Here is a 21,314-nt window from a genome sequence, read left to right as displayed (position 1 = left end):
TTGAGGGGATTTGGTGCTGTCAGCAAAGGGTAAACTTCAGTCCTGCTCATCCTCCTACAGCTGTTACAGGTGCTCTGGAAAAAGCTCCCCAAGAACACAGCTTTCCAGTACAAACTCCTTTGCAGGGCTCACTGTAAAAGCAGTGAAGCATCCAAAACCCTCCCAAGCAAAACATCTCATTTGATGACAGCAATTAAACTGCCACTCAGAGCGCAATCCAAGATGTCAGTAAAAGACTCTTTATTCATAAATAACATATGCAGTAATTTACCTCTGTACATTTTTCTCTCCAAAAGGCTAGAGCCATACAACTTCTGCAAACTCTACATAAAACATCCAAACTGTCCCTTATTCCGCTTGGTTGGTTTCCCAGTACAATATAACACAGCTGTTTGGCATTACCAAATATATATATGTATAGATATTTATATATGTACATGTGCTGAAAAAAAAAGAAGCCAGTGCAGCCTTTTCCAAGGAGTCTCTTTCCCAAGTATTTTACTGTACAACATTCAGAATTTACATTGATAGAACAAGGCACAGAAAGTGTGGTATGAAGCCAAGGCCATGCTTTTGTTTGTATTTATTTCATGTTCTTCTGTCTCTTCCCTACTCCTTCACCTTCATACTAAAGAAAGCATTCCAACCTCTGCTCTTTTTTTCAGTCCTAAACACACTGAAACCGTGGGGAGAAGGGGGTGGAGGGAGGGAAGAATGAGCAAGTCAGATGAGCAAGAACCAACATTTCCAGAAAATTCATTTCAAAAATAAAGGAGCAGAAGAGAAAATAGGTCTCTAGAATACTTGTGGGGTTTTAGCTTTGTTTATTCTGTATGGGGTTTTTTGTCTTTGTTTATTCTGTATTTGATTAGGTTGAGGTCACCCCTCCCTCTGTTTTGCTGGTCAAGAGTTTGGGTGGCTGAGAACGCAATTGAAATTGTTCAGTTAGCTCTAGTCAGCTGTAAGGCTGGTCCAGGTCTCACCAGGCTGACCAGCAGCACACCTGACTTCATCCAAACTGACAAAAGATGTATGCTTACCAAATCCAGATCAGGAGAATCACAGTGGGCATCAACTCACCTGAGGTGGGAGGAGGCAGCTGCATCTCCCAGCTCACAAACATGATGACATCTTGCTCTTCCCAAGTACACACCAGAAGTATGCATAGGCCACATCCCCAGTGAGGCTGGAATATGTGTGTGTGCTGCTTACTGGTGCATGGGGAACGTTGTGAGGTTCAGCAATGGGAGCTGGGGTTCAGACTGAAGTCTTACAGCTTCGTGTAAAAATCTTCCTCCCTCCAACTTCAGTGCAACAAATGGGGGAAGAGCAAGGAATTGCTTGAAGAGTTCACCATGAGGTTCATCTTCCAAAGCTCAGTATGGACATACCAGGTTTTACACCTGTTTTCAACTGCAAACCCCAAGCTGCAGTCAGTTCCAAGTGAGAGGTTAGTAGAAAACCTTCTTGCTTTTAGATCTGTGTCTTCCCCCAGCCCTCCAGGCTTGGTGCAGAACCCCCTTAACCAACTTCCTCTTGTGCTACACATTTCCCTTTTGGGATTAGACAATAAGATTTATATACAGAGACCAGAGAGATAACACAAGGCTTTGACATCTTCTCAAATCTGCAGAAGTACATTCTATTCTCAACCACGGTTATCACACCAGGGGCAGACAAACTAAGCAGCTGCTGACAAAACCACGGTTCTACAGGAGGTGAGTGTCTAATCTTGGCAGGTTACAGTACACAACATTACAGTTCGGGGAAGGGGGCATCTAAGCTCCCTGTCCCGCAGCTAAGTTATCACAAGTGACTTCAGCTCTAGTTACCCTGTGACAGCAAGGCAAGGAGGCTACCCATTGAATCCTGGCTCACCTGGATTCCCTTGTGAAGCACAAACCAGTTATTCAAGACAACTGAACAGCTTAGGTTAAAAGCAGCTTCTGCAATAGCTTGAAAAATTACAACAGACCCCTACCCACCCGAGCCCCAGACGAGAAACACTAGCAGAGCCTGCACTAGTCACCTCTAATACAAAAGAAATCTATAGTGGCAAATTCCTAGACATCTAGTTTCTGTTTGGACAGAACAGTGAACACGGAATACTGACAGATATCTCTTCACTTGTGGTAATAAGCAGAACATCTGTTCACTTTTCTGCGCTGCAGACACTGTCACCAGCCAGTGATTGACTCTCTAAGTGAGTCTGTAATCTTAGAGCCATTTGATGTACCACTGTACACGTGAGAAAGGAGATTTTGGCCCCCATTTATGCTGGTGTTGGTAATAAGAGAGCTAGACTGGGAGATATTAGAAAAATCAGTAGAAGCTTCAAATGGTTTGGGTTGGAAGGGACCTTAAAGATCAGCCAGTTCCAACCCCCCTGCCAATGGGCAGGGACACCTCCCACTAGCCCAGGTTAAAATCATTCATCATCTTTCTCCGGTATACTGAGTTCTATTTGTGGCTACAGGTGTGGTGTGGCAGTGGTTTAGGTTCCTGTTTGCTCAGGAGTCCTTCCTATTTTAAGCCATTTTCCCTAGGCAATCATTATGCATCCCAGAAAGGATATTGGTGCCATGTTCTGTGGAAACCTTGCCAGCCTCTTCTGAAGCAGGAATAGTGTCTGGGGAGTAATTCTACCAAAGCATGAACCAGAAATGAGCAGCCCCTCAGAAATGTTCCTCAGCAGGTTTAAAGTAGAAAAGGTTTTCAGTGAGTCACATTAAACCACTTCTGCTGCTGTGTAAAACATGGGAGAAGTCATTGAGTACAATTCAAACGAGTCAAGGAAAGGCTGGAAAGGCAAATCTTCAGATTCCTAGAATGGGTTGGGGTTGGAAGGGACCTTGAAGATTATCTAGTTCCAACTGCTGCAGGTAGGGATACCTCCCACTAGACCAGGTTAAAATCATCATTCAGTGTATTGAGTTTTATTTGTGGCTGCAGGTGCTGTCTGGACGCCTTCCACTAGACCAGGTTGCTCCAGGCCCTATCCAACCCAGCCTTGAACCCTTCGAGACTTAGAAGCAGCCTCCTGTTTTCCACTCAGTTAATTTATGTCTAGATTAGGGAGGCAGAAAGATTCTTCACCTTTTCCTTCTGAATAGTTTTGTATCTCAGGTCCCTCCCCCTGGGATGGTCTCTGACCCTAGCATTTTGTTAAGGGAGACCCAAGATCCCTCAAACTACCACACCCAGCCAAGGGACTATGCAGCCCTTTGCTTAAATCGTGTTTTACAGGCAGAAAAAGACTGGGGAAAAAATAACTGAGCCCTGATCATGGAAAAAAATCTGCAACAGTTCCTCACTGACAGCTCCACTGACTACTGAAGTAGAGAATATGATCTGGGATTGGCCACTGAAAGTTTTACACCTCTCATGCAGCACTACCTTCCAACTGGCAAATTAAGAACAGCCCTTTGGTTTGATGTTAATTCCTGGTCCTAGGACAGGATCCATCCTCCAGTGATTCACACTGGATAAGCTTCTCTTAGCCTACTGAACACAAGCTGGGCACTGTAGGGGAGGAGAACTGCTGCTGCCAGGGAGAAAAATTAACAACCAGAATGGTCACCTGTATTTTAGGAGAATGGTGTGGATAACTTTCCACCTGTTACCAAAAAGGCCAGGAAATTTTTTGTGGGAGAACATCCGGGTTTTATGGGACTTGCTCTGGTAACTGAAGTCAAATTTAAATCTTCAGAGCAGGCTTCCTTTTCCTGGTGGCATAAAGGATTTGGATGTAAACTGGGGAAACTTCAAAAGCAGGGGTTGTAAAAAAAGAAAACTAAAACTCTGTAGTTTAGCTTTAGAGTGCTGCAGCCTGGTGGGGCTGGGAGCCTGGACCATTTGAGTGACATAATTGTAAGTCATTTTAAAAATGCAGCTATTGGTCTGAAATGACTCAGAACAAAGAAATATCTGAGGGGGAAAAACATGCTTAGGAAGATGAAAGTAAACTGGAGTAGATTCTGTGGTGATGCAAAATCAAAATAGCTATTTCACCGTGTCAGAGTCAGGGCAGCTGGCTGGAATCTTCGCAGAATGGCTTAGGCTGGGAGAGACCTCAGAGATCATCTGCTCCAACCTGCCCACTGTGGGCAGGGACACCCCTCAGCTAGACTCGGCTGCTTAAGGTCTCATCCAACCTGGTGTTGAACATCCCCAGGGAGGAGGCAGCCACAACCTTTCTGGGCAGCCTATTCCAGTCTCACCACATCTTATTCCTAAGATCCAGTCTAACCCTGCTCTCCCTCAGCTTGGCCTGTCTCTAGACACCCTCAATGAAAAAGTCTCTCTGCAGCCTTTGTGGAGGAGCCCATCAGGTACTGGCAAGCAGCTCTAAGGTCCCTTTGGAATCTTTGCTCCAGGCTGCACACCCCCAGCTTCATCAGCCTGTCCTCAGAGCAGAGCTGCTCCAGCCCTTGGACCATCTTTGTGGCCTCCTCTGGACTTGCTCCAGCAGCTCTCTGTCCTCCTCCTGCTGGACATAGGGAAGAAGAAATGATACAGAATAGTAGCAAGAATGTTCACAGAATAGCCCATACAGGAGTGGGAGTGGAAATGAAATGTGAGAGGATCCTCTAACACTGCATCATGTGGCCAAGGTGGGTTTGTAGCCCTTACCTCGGACTCCACACTGAACAGTTTCTTTTCTGGCACTGTAAGAAGCTTTGTCACTTTTTCCTTTTTCATGGAGAGAGTGGTCAGGGACTGGAATGAGCTGCCCAGGGAGGTGCTGCAGTCACCCACCCTGGATGTGTTGAAGGGTCGTTTGGATCTGGGGCCTTAGGCTATGGTTTAAGCTGAATCTTGTAGAGCAGGGCTCTAGGTTGGACTTGGTGATCCTGAGGGGCTTTGCCAACCTGCATGATGCTGTGATTCTGTGTTTTGAGGGGAAGCTGAGAACAAATTAATGCTGTAGAGTGACTGGAGCTGGTTTCCTAGACAACAGCAGCTCCACTGCTTTTCTGTGCATGCCATTCCTTATTTTTTCTTTTTCTTCTAAATTCATGACATTTTATCCAATGAAGAACAGGTTTCTGAGGAGGAGGACTGGAAGTCACTAGAAATACAATTCAAACACAGATAGAGCCATGTGCTGCTGAAAACAGTGACAGCTTGCTGCCAAAGAAGCTGGTATTTTTGTCTGGGTCTTAAATATGCTTGCAGCCATTATGAGTTCCCAGTGCAAACAGGAACTCTCCTGTCAGGCTGCATGAAATCCTAAAGTGCAGAAAATGTTTGGGGAAGTCTAAGTATTTTTATAAGTCGACGGCTGTTCCAGCCTGCTGAGCTGGGAAAGCAGTGAGTTTTGCAACTTCAGATCAAGCCAGAGGCAGCCAAGTCCTACACTAAGACCTGTTCACCATTCTTTTCAGGGCTGGCTACAGAAATGCTTTCAGATTATTACGTATTTGCACCAAGTACCTACCCTGTGGCTGAGCCTGCTGCTCCTGGCCAAAGTGGAAGGATCTCTTTACTGTACAGGTCATGGAGCTCTGAAGCAGGCTCCCCAGAGAGGTTATGGAGCCTCCTTCTCTGGGCACTTTCCAGACCTGTCTGGATGTGTTCCTGTGTGACCTGAGCTATGGCCCTGTTCTGGCAGGAGGGTTGGACTGGATGATCTCTGGAGGTCCCTTTCAACCCCTAACATTCTGTGATCCTGTGAAGATGGGAATGTCTAGTTCTGGGGTCCTCAATTCAAGAGAGATGTTGAGATGCTGGAAGGTGTCCAGAGAAGGGCAGCAAAGCTGGTGAGGGGGCTGGAGCACAGCCCTGTGAGGAGAGGCTGAGGGAGCTGGGGGTGTGCAGAAGAGGAGGCTCTGGGCAGACCTCATTGCTGTCTGCAGCTCCCTGAAGGGAGGCTGTAGTTGGGTGGGGTTGGTCTCTTCTGCCAGGCACCCAGCAACAGAAGAAGGGGACACAGCCTCAAGCTGTGCCAGGGCAGGTCCACGCTGGATGTGAGGAGGAAGTTCTTCCCAGAGAGAGTGATTGGCATTGGAATGGGCTGCCCGGCGAGGTGGTGGAGTCACCATCCCTAGAGGTGTTCAAGAAAAGACTGGATGGGGCACTTAGTGCTGGATGATAGGTTGGACTGGATGACCTTAGAGGACTCTTCCAACCTGGTTGATTCTGTGAGTAGCCCCCACCCCAAATGCTCATTTTCAATGCTTTGCATTTTAAAGCTCCTAAGGTATCATTTCTGTTCCTACTTTTAGTGATTGTTGTGTTCCTGTCTCTGAAAGTGACAGCCTAGGGCCAGGGCTAATGAGCACCTAGACTAGTTTTGCAGAATATAGTAGTAAAAAGCCTGGTTAAATTTGGCTCTGCACCAGTTTCACTAAGACACTCAGAGGGACAGCTCTCTTTTTGGTTCAGTTGAAGGAATAAATTCATTTTGGATGAAATGGATGAAAGACAAAAAAGAAGAACTCTCTAGTTAGATCCTGGTTGTGGTAGGAAATGCAGGATGCTTGTAGCTAACCCAGGTGTGACACAGCCAGCTTGGCAGTAGCGTGTGGTGGTGGTTGTTTTTATCTGAAACTGAAGCAAAATTAAGCTGCTGATTGACTTTGCCTTTTCTTTTTAGTTGAGCCCCAGGAACATGAAGTAACAGAAAAAAACCCTGAAGTGTGAACTCGCCAAAACAGGGCTGGCAGTTTCCTGTGTGCTATTTGGTTCCTTAAATCCACCCCCAAATAAATATTTTTGGATTAAGTGAATGTTTGCAGACTGAGAACTTTAGCAAACCTCCCTCTCACACACACTAGTTTCCCAGAGAAGGCTTTGTCCTGTCCCTTGTTAGTAGAACAGGCAGCAGAAGCTCTGCAGCAAATGTACCCTTGGTGAGGGATTGAATTTTTTAAAGGGAATTGTTTGGAACAGGCATTACAGCAATTAAAGAGTTGTTGGGAGATCTTCTAATTCCTTCAAACACCTGGACCAGGACTAGTCCAGACTTTCAGTCCTCCTGTAGCAGATAGGCAGTGACAACATGATGACATTTGAAACCCACTCTTTTGGTGTGCTGAGTTGAGAGATGCAGGAGGAAGGGGACTCAAGGCCCCCAGAACAAAAAGTCATCAGCTAGGATCAACCTCCAGAGGCTCTAAATGCTCCCTGTTTGTGTGGGCTGATTTTCACTAGGTAGCACATCAGCACTGATACCCTAAATACGTCCTGATGTCATCACATTCACCTTTTATGGCTCTGTCTCACCTCCTCTTGCCCCAGGACTGGCAGATGTGTAGGTTTGTTTTTGACGTTAAACATGAATTTTTAGCTGGAGAGGACAGGGAGAAGCTCCTGTTTTTCCTTGTGACTGAGGTGATTTTAATTAGGGCTGCTTCTGCTCCTGCAACTCAAAGCTACATGGTGGAAATGAGTGTCTGTTTCCATACTCACTGTGCAGAACCCCTCGTGTCCTCCCTGCCAACCAGAATCTCTAGTGTCAGTCAAAGCTGGCCGTCAGTTCTTGAGTGGAGAAAAGTGACTAGAGTCCATTCTCTTTGCTGTAGCTAAAGTCAGGCTCCTCCAGCTCAGTTTCTGTGATGTCTGAGATTTTGGAGTGTGTCCTTCCTATTTCCTCCAGGGCACAGGCGAGGGAGTCAAGGTCACCATCGTGCTGATGCCGAGCTTCCCACAGGTCCAGGATGACTGCAGATGGACTGCTTTGGGTAGCAAAGTAGGAGAGGTTCCTGAATGGAGGGAGAAAAAGGAAGCAAAAAGGCTGAGGAACAGTAGATAGTGTGACAGTGCCCTCTGTGCTGCCTGGCACTGCAGATGGGTTTGAAAGCCAAACGCCTTCAGCCAGGTCTAGATAAAATGAGGGGAGGGAACCCTCACAAGGACACAGACAGGTGCATCTACTCTCCACAGAATCACAGCACCATGCAGGTTGGCAAAGCCCCTCAGGATCACCAAGTCCAACCTAGAACCCTACTCTACAAGATTCATCTTAAACCATATCCCCAAGCCCCAGAACCAAATGACCCTTCAGCACATCCAGGGTTGGTGGCTCCAGCACCTCCCTGGGCAGTTCATTCCAGTCCCTGACCACTCTCTCCATGAAAAAATCTTTTCCTAATGTCCAATCTAAATCCTCCCAGCCTCAACTTGAGGCCATTCCCCCTTGTTCTGTCTCTAATTACCTGTGAGAAGAGACTAGCAGCAGCCTCTCCACAATGTCCCTTCAGGTAGTTGTAGACAGCAACGAGGTCTCCCCTCAACTGAGTGAGCAAGGGTCACTTGCTCAGTTTAGCAAGAGGAGAATGAACAAGGGACTTGCGTATTTTGAGGTACAGAAATGCTGGCCAGAAGGACCAGTTCTGAAAGCACCATTGATGCTGAGGTGCTTGAACATGTCCAGAGCAGGGCAGCAAGGCTGGAGAGGGGCCTGGAGTACAGCCTTGTGAGGAGAGGCTGAGAGAGCTGGGGGGGTGCAGCCTGCAGAAGAAGAGGCTCGGGGCAGACCTCATTGCTCTCTACAGGTACCTGAAGGGAGGCTGTAGCCAGATGGGGTTGGTCTCTTCTGCCAGGCAGCCAGGGACAGAAGAAGAGGACACAGCCTCAAGCTGTGCCAGGGCAGGTTCAAGCTGGATATTAGGAAAAAGTTCTTCACAGAGTGATTTGCTTTGGAACGGGCTGCTCAGGGGGGTGGTGGAGTCACTGTGCCTGGAGGTGTTTAAGAGGAGGCTGCATGAGGCACTCAGTGCCATGGTTTAGTTAATTAGAGGGGTTAGGTGATAGGTCTTTTCCAACCTGGTTCATTCTGTGATTAGTAGGCTTAGCAAGTATTTGTCCTTCAAAACGTTGCTCTCATGGTGCACCATGATGCAAAGTCCTTCCAGAGTTTTGTACTTTACCAAGGCCCTGTTCTCATGGGTCTTGTGCTCTTCTGTACAAAGTGTCCAGAAGAAAGAACTGGACTTCAGAAGCAGCCAGCAGGTAGGGCAGGGCACAAGCAGTCCCTCTTCCCAGCATCTAGTCCTGCATAAGAGGGTATAGGAACTGGAGCTGATCCTTGAGGTTAAAACGTTCATGACCATGCACAGAGCTTTAGTATCAGCAGACAAAGAAAACCATAGCAGCAAATGAGTGCCATTGCTTGTGTGAGTGTTCACCTTTCCCAGCTGCCTTCCATTACCTGTTAATGCTGGTTTTTTGTGCTAACAGCTGCCAGTCTTTGCCTTTGGCGTTGGGCGTGTCGAAGGTGGCACAGATTCGTTGTCTGATAGAGTAGGGGATTTTGAAGGCTTTGGGACCCATTTGTGCAGGGAAGTTGCTGTCGTCGTGTGCGAAGAAAGCGATGGTCTCTCTCTCATTCTGCACAGAACAGAGAAGCAGAGCAGTTAGTGAGGGCTTTGGGTGCCCAGCTGCCTTGAGGCTGTGGAGGCTCTCTGCAGCACAGTGATGGAAGGCACCAAGAGTCCCTGCCACACCCCTGCTCAGAAATGGGGAACAGGGACAGGATTTCTGCACCGCCTCTTCAGGACCAAGACATCTGTGAGTGCAGACAGTTCTTGTTATGCAGGGATCTGCCTGCAGTGAGCCCATCTACACAGGGCTGTTGGAGTTATCCAGTCTGCTTCTGGAGGAAGAAGGAATCAAACCTGAGTTGTAGCTTGAAGAATTGCTACCAGAAAGTGAAATAGCTAAGCGGTATTTGTCTGCGCTGTGAAGGAACTTCTGCAGCATCACAGGCATTTGCACAGTGTCACTTCTCTTTCACAGGCCTCCTGTTTTTGGGGTGAAGACCCGTGGGGCAGTGACTGGTGGAGGGAATGCCATGGGAGTACTTGGGCGTCTAAATCTTGGGTTGTTTAAGGCTAAAACACAGACAAACCTCACATTTGTGACTTCTTCTAAGTACCTCAGCTCTTCTTACTCAAAATCTCTTTGGAACCCAGGTCCTGTTGCAGACCTGCTGCCAGCCTCCTGTAGCAGTCACACTGCCATGCATCATTCGTTTCAGTGCAGCATAAATATTAAACAATGCTGCCGTGGCCTCTTCACACAACATTTGTGACACATCCCCAAAGCCATCTCTGCAGAGGGGCTGTGGATGTATCACTGGTCTGGCTTTTTACATTAAATATGCAGAACAGTGGCAAAGTCTCATACCCTGCACATGTGAGATAAGCTGCTGCTGCCTGGTTAGTTGAGGAAACTGCAGAGCAATGAGCACATTCCAGGATTCAGTTGTTATTTGTATATCTATTTTATAGTCAAATTCTCCTGACTGTTCAATCACTTTTGGAGATAGGCACAAGAAAGCCCCTCCATACCAATACATCCATTTGAAGACAATATTGTAACATGCTCTGGGGACCAGTGGACAGATAGGGCCCTTCAAAAAAAGAGAGATGGGGTGGGGGGGAAGGAAAAAAAAAAAACAAGGCAGCTGCAACCTTGTGTTGAGATAGAGAGAAAATGACAGAAGTTTTGTATGGAATAACAACAAAGAACCAGAAAACTTCGTGGCTGAATTCTGAGTACAGAAGGATGTTTGTGGTTTTCTCTACTTGCTGCTTTCTCTGCAGAGGACATATAGCAGTGGGCAGATATCTTTCATCCTGAAGTTTTCATCTGCATTAATCAACAAAGGTGGTCAATAATCTTTAAAAAAAACCCAGGAAGCTGCTGAAGTTTCCAGTGCTGTAGGACACATCACAGCTGCCTTGACTGGAGCTGTTTTATTTTTCACACCTAGCAAAGCTGCCACAAGAGCACCCTCTGTGCCCAGAAGTGCTCCAGGAGGAGTTTGCTGCTGGCACCGAACTGGGTGGAGTGGCTGCCAGAGAAAGCTGTGCTGCTGCCATTCAGTGAGGCTTGGGCAGGCTGAGGGCTAGGCAGGAAGAAATTTAATGAAATTCAACAGGGGCGAGTGCAGAGCCTGGCACATGGGAAAGAACAACCTCAGCGAGCAGTACAGCTTGGGGACTGAGCTGTTGGAAGGCAGCAAACGGGAAAAGGACCTGGGGGTCCTAGTGGATGGGAGGGTGAGCATGAGCCAGCAATGTGCTCTGGTGGCCAGGAGGGGCAATACCATGCTGGGGTGGGTTAGAAGGGCTGTGGTTAGTAGGTCAGGAGAGGTTCTCCTGCCCCTCTACTCTGCCTTGGTGAAGCTGCATCTGGAGTACTGTGTCTTGTTCCGGGCTCCCCAGCTCAAGAGGGACATAGAACTGCTTGAAAGAGTCCAGTGCAGAGCCACGAAGGTGATGAAGGGAATGGAACATCTCTGTTAGGAGTAGAGATTGAGGGAGCTGAGGCTGTGCTGCTTGGAGAAGAGGAGAGGGATGTGGACATGCTGGAGCATGTCCATAGAAGGGCATGCTCAGAGGGCTGGAGCGCCATTCCTATGAGGACAGACTGAAAGAGTTGGGGCTGTTCAGGCTGGAGAAGAGGAGGCTCTGAGGTGACCTTGTTGTGGCCTTCAGTATCTGAAGGAGGCCTACAAGAAAGCTGGGGAGAGACTTTTTAGGCTATCAGGTAGTGGACAGGACTGGGGGAAATGGAGCAAAGCTGGAGTTGGGGAGAGTCAGACTGGCTGTGAGGATGAATTTCTTCAGCATGAGAGTGGTGAGAGACTGGAATGAGTTGCCTAGGGAGGTGGTGGAGGCCCCATCCCTGGAGGTGTTTAAGGCCAGGCCGGATGAGGCTGTGGCCAGCCTGATCTAGGGTAGGGTGCCCCTGCCCGTGGCAGGAGGGTTGGAACTGGCTGAGCCTTGTGGTTCCTTCCAACCCTGACTGATTCTATGATTCTGTGATCCTGCTCTGGCAGGGGGGTCGAACTGGATAAGCTTTCATGGTCCCTTCCAGCCCCTGACATTCTGTGATTCTGTATTTTCAGTGGCATGACAGCAGGCAGACAACCCACCTGATGTCACCTCTCAGCACCCTGCAAACTATTCCAAAACTTTTTTCCAAGCAAACTCTTAGCACCAACTCAAATCTAAGATTATTTTTAGTGCTTCAGAATCTCTGTGCTCGGCTTCTGCTGGAGGAGAAAGCTGTCAGGCTGTCTCTACTTGTTAGAGTCTTGAGCAGGGCATAAGAAACCACAGAGAGAGAGAAAAAGGACAGAGCAACATTTCAAAAGTTGAATAGTCAGCCACTATGAACAGTGAGCAGGAAAACTAAGCAGGAAAAAATGAAGAAAAATGGAAATGTACAGAGAAGATTCTTCCAGCTGTTCAGATAAAGCAAGTAGAGAGACCACCTCTACTCGGAGATGAAGTAATGGCAAACTGAAAGCAAGGAAAGAAGAGGAATGTTATAAATCAAATCAAGGGTTTTGACAAATTCTTTTGTTTGCCTTCTCATTTAGCAGCTAAATAATCTGCATGCAAGGATAAAATCCCTGAAATCATGCAATCTTACCACAGTGGGATCCTTGACAGCACATGGCGCTAGAAAGGTCTGAGAGTAGTGCATTGTGCATTTGAGGACTATCCACCACCTCATGTCTTAGCTTTTTCCCATTACATCTTGTATGCCAGCAAGAAATTTCAGCATATATAGCAAAAGTATCCCAAAGACCAAAAAAAAGCCCACACCAGAACCCCTCTGCACCCACAGCTGCTCTTCAGGATGTGGCTGTTGACACATGCCTGTGCAGCAGGTGGGCATTCAATGAAGCATATAAACCCCTTAGAGAAGACTGAATAAGCTTTCTGGAGGCAGCCTGCCAAAGCATGGCCAGTAGGCGGCTGATGCACTGCATCTCACAAGCCAGGCTAGCAGCTGAAGGGAGTGCCCACAGTACCTCTAGAATGGACGTCTGGATCTGCAGGATTTGCTCGTGGCCTTTGACCTGCCGCACGCAGATCTTGCAGGAGAGCTGGGTGGTGGCAGGGCTGTAGCGCTCCAGGGAGAAGGCACAGCGCAGCGGCTTGGAGCTGCTGCACCACACGCGGGAGAAGGAGACTTCCTGAGGGGATGGATCCAGCAGAGCAGGGCAGCAGGCACGAGAGAGCGAGAGAGAATTGCGACAGTCACACAACAGGAAAAAAACAATCCATGGCTTCCTGCAGTTGTGTTCTCACTAACAGCACTGCAATTCGGTGCAGGACCAGTGGTAACTGAGGTGGCAAACACCAAGGGGCTGCACTGGCTGAAAGCTCAGATCTGGAGAAGGGAAGGCTTTGAGGAGACCTTTTAGTAGACTTCCAGTATCTGATGGTGGCCCACAGGAAGGCTGGGGAGGGACTATTTGTAAGGTCTTGTAATGGCAGGAGGAGGAGGAATGGGTTTTAGCAGCAGAGAGGAGACTGAAACTGGATGTTATGAAGAAGTTCATTTCAGTGAGGGTCGTGAGACACTGGCACAGGTTGCCCTGGGAGGTTGTGGATGCTGCTTTCCTGGAGGTGTTCGAGGACAGGTTGGATAAAACCTGTTCTACTGGGAGGTGTCGCTGCCTATGGTGGGGGATGGGAACAGGACAAGCTTTGAGGTCCCTTCCAACCTAAACCATTCTATGACTGCATTCAGTGACACAAATCATGAGACACTCGTCTCTAAAATGAAACTTAAAGATGCACTTCACTCCCCTTAGGCAGGGATCAGAGGTTCAGAGCTCTTCCTCTAATCCCTGTCTCCTTGCCATCACCTTGTACTACACAACCTGAAGCACAGGAGCTGCCTGTTCAGAACTGCAGTTCCTCTGTGGCTGCAGCTCAGGGCATACACTGTGGCTATGTCCCATCCCTAGGGAAAAGCACACACCGGCCCAGGGAGTCACCTGCAGCCTACTGCTTAGTTTTGTCCTGTTACGTTCTGTAACTACTTTGAGTGACTCCTATTTTGGCCAGGGACAGTTTATGAGGTGAATGCCCTCATCAAACACTATACAGACAGCTGCAGCAACTGACTAGCAGAGATTGCTGGCATCTCTGGTTGCTTTGAGTTCCTAGAAGTGGATGGAAACATGTAGTGGAAAAAGACAGAGGAAAAAGAACTGCTGGAGGATTGCTTTGAAATGCCAAAGCTCATTTACTGGCGTCTCTTAACTCTACATTTTCAGAACATTTTAGTTATTATTTCCAAACTAACCTCAGCTATTAGCCCTTTGAGGTGTTCTACACTGTAGCCAGGAAGGTGTGTACGTAGTAAAAACCCTACTACTCTGAGAACAGAGAGCTTCAAAGATCAGCCTCGGCCTTACTCCAAAGTCCAGCCAAGACTAAAGCAGGGAGAATACCGTTGTGCGCAGAGCTGACAGTTTGCTGCTGCTGCTGCAGTGTCTCTGGCTATCTCTAATGATGTTCTAAGGGATAATGAGCAGCTCTGTGCTTAGATCTTGGCTTGGTAGCAGTAGTAAGACACCAACAGTGATAAAGAAAATATTAGCAAAATATTAGAAGTGGAGCAGCTGTAATTAGATTTTTCCAGAGTAATCATCTCTGCTTTCATTCAGAGTGGAAGAATCACTCAGCTGAAAAGAATTATCTGAAACGTAATACAGGGAGGCAGAGCATGGTGGAATGATGAGTGGCTGAAGTATTCCAGAAATGCTTTTGGGTTTATCCTCCCTTCATAATTAAGTTCCCAGCAGACAGAGGCAATGTAAATCATCTCATGGCTCCACAGACAGACATCGCATCCTCGAAGAGACAGTGCAAGGAAGACAGCTGCTTTTACCCCCACCAAAAGGTGCCTGCTAGTCTTCTTAACGTGTTTGTCACACCCTCTTCCTCTCTAACACCCAACCAGTTTTTAAGGGTTCCCTCTAGTCACTTGTGAACATGGTGGGCAGGAAGCCAAGCACTCAGCATCTGCTCCTCCAGGAGGGCCAGGACAAACAAACGCACTTCGAGTGGTGCTGACTGCCACCTGCCAGTAACTGCTTTGGTACCACAGCTTCACATCATGTCACTTGTGCGAGCCCTGAAGCAGGATCTTCACTTATCTGAGACATCATTAACATAAATCTTTTCTTATTGTGCTATCTGAGAATGGTTTCACTTGGGGAACCAAACAGAAAGCTACAGAACAGGCTCTCTTCAGCTGTTCTTAGAGCCAGGACAGCCAATTTGTCTGTAATGTGTGGTGTGTAGGAGAAAGCAAGGAAATGCTGGGAGAAGGTCTACGTGAAGAAATGGACACTGACATACATAAAGAGGCTAGAACCAAATGAGAACTGTCAACAGAGCTGGGATGATCACAGGATCACTGGATGTTATGGGTTGGAAGGGACCCAAATAGATCATCAAGTCCACCTCCCCTGCCAGAGCAGGACCACACAATCTAGCTCAGGTCACACAGGAACACACCCAGACAAGCCTTGAAAGTCTCCAGAGAAGGAAACTCTGCAGCCTCTCTGGGCAGCCTGTTCCAGTGCTCTGTGGCCCTTACAGTCAAGAAGTTCTTCCTCATGTTGATGTGGAACTTCCATGCTGTAGTTTATGTCCATTGCCCCATATCCTCTCACAGGGCACAACTGAGAAGAGTTTGTCCCCTCCCTCTTGACCAGCAGCCCTCAGATATTTATAAACATCTTCTTCTAAAAATATCTTCACCAGACCAAAAAGCCACAGGTCCCTCAGCCTCTCCTCAAGGGCAGTGCTCCACAAAAACATTCCTACCAAGAGGAAATGCAAAGCCAGTGTAAGCTGTCCTGCAGTTTCTGCTGGAGACAACTTCCCAGCCGCCCAAGTCATCCAAATGATCCTGTTATAAAATGTGAATATTTTGTTGGCTCCAGTGCCCAGCACCATGTCAGACCCTTCTGTCCAATCCAGAGTGGCCTCGCTGAGGGTGGTGAGCCTTGCAGGAGCAAAACCTCCATCAGGTCTGTTCTACTGTGCCTGCCCTGAAGCAAGCCCAGCATGTGAGTATTCTTCTCCGGGTTATGGCTCCCTTGCCTGACTTTTTAGGTTTTGTTTTTATCTTGCAGCAATAAATTTAATGGCTGCTTTGGGCTGTGCCACTTGTGTTAGACTCAGCAAAATGAGGTCCTTGTGTAGAGATGAATGTAGAGAAATTTGCATTGGAGGTCTTTAAAGCCAGGCTGGATGTGGCTCTGAGCAACTTGATCTAGTGTGAGGTGTCCTGCACATGGCAGGGAGGTTGGAGCAGGATGATCCTTGAGGTCCCTTCCAGCCCTGACAGTTCTGTGATTCCTGTCTTGTTTTACCAACACCTTACAGTTCAGTTTTGAGTGGGAACTAGGCTATTACTTGCCAACAGAGAACAAAACCCCCCACATTTTATATACCATAAGTGATATATTTATCCATTGAAGGTGCACATGGCTTTAAGGAAAGTGCTGAACCGCACACAAAGTATTTTGAAGCCTCTCAGCCACTCTCAAGACTGCAGCAGCAAATGAGGAAATGCCCCCAAGAAATAACAAGCTTGCAGAAATAATCCTGAGTTCTTAACTACAAAGAAACACAGAGGCCGGGGAAGCAAAAGTTCTTACTTTGCTTATCAGCAGAGCTGTTTGCAGACAGCACAGCACTGTTTTCTGGAGGCCATTTGTCTAATCTATCACACACGGTGCAATTTGGGTTGTTAAGGTCTGTTCCTCCTTCTGCAATGTCTTTCTGCCTTGCTCTTGGCAGAGAACACCAACAGCAATTTCTGCTGAGGCCAATCCAGGGGACTGAAAGTGTTCATCACTGAACAGCTTTGTGAAGCTGAAAGAACTGAAAGCATTCTGTTATGCAGCAGATCTGCTCATCAAAATCATAAGGCAACATGGGGTTTGTTGCATGCTCCAGAGATTAAAACCAGACCTTTCAAAACTGAATGGAACGTTATGCCAGAAGCAGTGAAAAACTCTTACTGCCTCAGAGTTCAAACAGGTAAAATGGACAAGTACCTGACATGCTGTAAATGGTTTGATTCTCCAAAGGAAAGGAGGGATATCAAGGACAGATATCTGGAGACTGAAGGTATTCCCTCTGAAATGCAGCAGCTTAGGTTCCTCCAGCAATTGTCCTCCTTGGAGTCTCTCATCTGAAACAACTTCCTGCAGTGGTATAGGAGTAAAGAATTGATTCAGTGTTAGGAATGAATACCAGATATGATGAAAATCCATCTGGCTGGAAGCTGCCTCATTCAGGAGGGTACAGCAGTAGGGCATTCGTCTCCAGGGCCAGCTGATGGGCAGTGGCATTTACGTTTCACCACTGGTGTGGTCAGGTGCTAAGGGTTAACCCCTCCTGGGGCATGGTCTAAACCTGACCCCAGGTCCTCCTGACTCCTCCTGGGTGTGATCTTGAACCCGATCCCAGGTGCTCTGGTTGGCCCACTCCCACTTCTTGTTTGGAACACTCTGAAAGCAGAGGAACTTGCTGGTTCTCTCTCTGCTCTGCCTTTTCCAGTTGCTCCTGCTTTGCCACCTGGCCAGCCAGCCACGTGGCAGACCAACCACCTCTCGACTCTACCTTCATCCATTGGTTTTGTATGTACTTTGTACCTTTTCCCTTCCCTATAGTTTTTTGTAAGTCCCCTTACCTTAAATGCCTTTTATTTATTGATAAAGTTTTCCTTTTAACTGTCAAATGGGAGCAAGGCTACTCTTTGGGTGTTTTACCCCTTTCACTCTCTCTACTGAATTCTTTCCTTTCTGAAGGGGGAGAGGGGGAGGCACCCTATATATATTACTGTTCTGCTAAGCTTTGGGTCTCCAGGAAGCTTAAACCAGGACATCAGGCATTGTCAGCTCTACTTCCCTGCACGTAACAACGGTGCTTGTGGCTCTGAATTTCCTTTTGGCCAACACCCACAGAACATCAGACCGAGAGTACAGCATTTGAAACTCTTAAGGGTATTGCTACCCAGTAGTGGCCATCGTCCCCTCGGGGGGGAGGTCATGTTTGACTGTTCCTATTTTTATTGCATCCCGCAGGATCTCATCACAAAGGAGGTGTTTACCAGCAGTTTGTTACCTGCAGTGCACTCTGGAACAAGCAGCATGAAGAGAGGGAAGCGAGGCTTGTGCCAACCCATTTCCAGGTAAAGTTGTTTCCATCCAAAGAGGAAACTGGTTAAAATGGGATGTCACTGTCATTTAGTCCCTTTTTCGTTCTAGAGGAACACAACTGGCCCTGATAGTTCAATTCAGCTTTTGACTAAACGCACTCCCAAAGGTTGTGTCTCAGGTTCCTTAAGCCCCTGACACATGAAACTCAGTGAGGCTTTGACTTAGAAGGCAGACAGACAACATAAGGCACACTTGGCAAGTGCTCTGCCCAGTTGCAGCTCAAGCTGATGGCACTTTTGTTGAGAAAGTACTCTCAGGACTTTGAAGAGCACTCAAAGAAACACCCCAAGTGTAGACATCAGACAAAATGCTTCAGTTTCATTTCTCCCCTCTTGGATATTTTCACAATTACTGGACGAGACCCTGCACAGCTTTGCGAGGGCTGACTTGGAGCAGGAATTTGCACTACAGCCCTCTAGAGCTGTGTTCCAACCTCAATTTGTATATAATTCTGTGAATTTAAAACACTGTGGTATAAAAAAATCACCCCAGCCTGCACTTAGACAAGATTTATTCCTGTACTCTTACAGCAGAAGTGTCAGTGAGGCAGCGAGGAAGGAAAGCCTGCAGAGGTCTAAAAATCAGCTAGCAAGCAATCTGTCAAAATCTACCTTTTCTAGCCACATAAATGACATAAAATCTGTGTATATGGAAGAGGTTTAGTGCTTGTCAGTAGCAGTTATTGTTAGAAGAGCCACTGGAATCATCATGACCTTCTGAAGATATAACTGCTAAGGCTTTCTGAAACTCTAGAAATGAATTTCTCTTCTAAACCCATTTGCAGACATTTGGTTTGTTTTAACTCCTGATGGTTGGGCTGAGCTTGTGTGAAAGAAGCAACAGAAGACTGCAGCACTGCATGGGGTTGTTGTGGCCAAAGTGCAGAACCTGGCACTTGGACTTGTTAAAACTCATGGTGTTGGACTCTGCTCATCTGTCCAGCTCCCTCTGCAAAGCTCTCCTGCCCTCTTAGAGAACCACACTTGCTCCCAACTTGGTGTGTTCTGCAAACTCACTGCTGGAGGACTCAATCCCCTCCTCCAGATCATCAGTGAAGATATTAAGTGGGACTGGGCCCATCAGTGATCCCTGGGGCACACCACTAGTGACAGCTGCCAACTGGATGTGGCACCATTCAACATCACTCCTTGTGTACCAATGCCCTGCTCTACTTTCTGTGAACACAGGTAAGTGCTCATTCTTCTTCTAACAATTTTTTGTACAGCCTCATCCAGGGAAATCCTGGTAGCCCAGGAATTGTGTGTTATAAAGGCTCTAATTACAAAGCTATTGTAAGCCTCTAACAATCCTTGCAGTGGCTCTGCTTTTATTAGCAGCAGACAGACACGAGTGTGTGCTTCATTATGATTCACGTTTCTGTTCTGTATGATAGGAGAAGGAAGCAAAAAAATTCATCTGTCACAACTGTCTTCACTTCAGTTCCCCAAAGAAAACCATTTTTTGTTAAAGCTTCTGAGTTTAAGGCTGCAAAAGCCAGCAAATGTCTTTGTTTTGTCTTGGAATGCCACGTAGAAAAATCACACTAATTTTAATTGCCATTTGGGGATTGGTTTGGAGTTTTTTTTTCCATGGGAGAAATGTCCAATTCCCATTTAATTTTTGTTGTCCTGCATGGTGAGGCAATCTCTCTCTGCTTTCTCAGATGGTAAACAGGAGAGGGAATCCTGAGCTCACGACAATGCAGGGTAATGAGTGGGACAGATTCTATGCATCGCATGAGAACGACTTTCACTGTGTGCTCCTAGGGGAGCAGCTCTGGGCTCCAGAGGCCAGCAGGTGCCTGTGGCATGTAGAAGCCAAGGTCCTGAGCCCAAGCTCATCAGTGGTGGTTCTGCACTGCATGAATCGTGGCTGCAAGATCTGGGGTTAGTCTAGCAGGTGGGCAGAGTGGCTTTCCATCTGCCTGGCAAGGAATGGAGGTAGTCTGGCTCTCCAGGGTAAATCCACAAATGAAACTCCAGTGCTGAGAAGTTAAGAGACTTATCCTAAGTCATGCAGCAGTGGCATTAAAAGAAACAATCTACAGCATTTGCATTCAGTCAGGTCCTGGATGACTCAACTTACACTAGCGGAGGGGAGATTTAAACTGGATGTGAGGAAGAAGCTCTTTCCAGTGAGTGTGGTGAGACACTGGCCCAGGTTGCCCAGGGAGGTTGTGGAGCACAGAATCAAAGAATGTGATCTTCAATCACATTTTGTGCTTCTGTGCTCCATAACCTCCCTGGAGGTGTTCAGGACTAGGTTAGATGAGGCCTTGAGCGACCTGTTCTAGTGGGAGGTGTGCCTGCCTATGGCAGGGGGATGGAACTGGCTGAGCTTTGAGGGCCCTTCCAACCAAAACCATTCTGTGACTGCTGCCCTGGGACCTGTCCCCAGGACTGAAGTGGTATTAGTGCTCCATGGATAAAGCAACCAGAAGCGAAGTAACAAAGTGAAGCCATTTACCTGGAAAGCACAAGGGGTGTTATCCATACAATACACTCTCAGATTGTAATCCAGAGAATTGCAAGACAGGCAGCCAAAAACCGCTACTTTCAGCTGTCGAACGGCGCAGTCAGAGATGGGTTCCCCAATAAGAGCATAAGTTCCAAAGCTGTTTAAGAGAATGTGACAGGCATAAGGATCCAACAGGCAGTAGCAAGAAGTAGTTTCCTCTTCCACAGACATCACTTCCTGCAAAATGAAATTCATGTTAAAAAAAAAAAAATCCACTCAACTCCACAGGCTTTGACAATAGGACTCATGACATTAGCTGGGGGTGTGCATACAGCTGGGGTGTGAGAGGGTTCTGGATGCCAGCCTGCACACTGCTCATGTTCACCTCAGCGAAGGGCAGAAGGCAAATACTCTCAGTCCAGCCCTGAGTCAGACACAGGACGTGGCAGTATGTGGGGCACAGTGCAATACGTGCAGCACAGCCTAGCAATGGTAGTGGTGTTCAGGAATTTTAATGTCTTTGTTTCAAGTGTTCTTGACTTTCTGGCTAAGTTTTGGGGTTTTTTTCCTCTCCAGTATCAGGAAATCACCTTGAAGATTGAAGTCAATAAACAGGCCTTGAACAAGAGCTGGTATTTGATTTCCCTTATGGAGTTACATTTACTTTCATCACAACACTACCTCTCCCACTTTTCTGCCTCTCCCGCTGAGCTCTGCATTACAGCAGCACTAGATGAGGTCTCTGAGCAGTCTGCAGCCTGGGGTCACACTCCTTATTAATTCAGGGTACTTGTAGCCAGCACTGGTGGAGCTGCTTAAGTACTGAGTGCATCTGAAGAAGAAAAGCTAAGCTGAA

At 47.3% G+C, this 21,314-nt stretch overlaps 1 protein-coding gene across 3 annotated transcripts in view; it reads right to left on the bottom strand.

Annotated features, from left to right (window-relative positions):
- Window positions 1-223: 223 nt before the first annotated feature.
- UNC5D (unc-5 netrin receptor D) overlaps window positions 224-21,314 on the bottom strand; it is a 68,803-nt gene continuing 47,712 nt past the window's right edge. For all 3 annotated transcript variants that reach the window (XM_064175646.1, XM_064175649.1, XM_064175647.1), the window contains 5 exons: window positions 20,468-20,695; window positions 16,835-16,984; window positions 12,776-12,940; window positions 9,155-9,333; window positions 224-7,706 (listed from right to left, as the gene is read on the bottom strand). In XM_064175646.1, the coding sequence (XP_064031716.1) occupies window positions 7,502-7,706; window positions 9,155-9,333; window positions 12,776-12,940; window positions 16,835-16,984; window positions 20,468-20,695 (927 nt within the window). In that variant the 3' untranslated portion in view covers window positions 224-7,501. The remainder of the gene's footprint in view (window positions 7,707-9,154; window positions 9,334-12,775; window positions 12,941-16,834; window positions 16,985-20,467; window positions 20,696-21,314) is intronic.

Source organism: Pogoniulus pusillus, chromosome 42 (genome assembly GCF_015220805.1).
Source record: "Pogoniulus pusillus isolate bPogPus1 chromosome 42, bPogPus1.pri, whole genome shotgun sequence".
NCBI lineage: Eukaryota > Metazoa > Chordata > Aves > Piciformes > Lybiidae > Pogoniulus > Pogoniulus pusillus.
The sequence above is the reverse complement of the archived record's forward strand: the minus strand, read 5'-3'. Positions and strand labels throughout refer to the sequence as shown.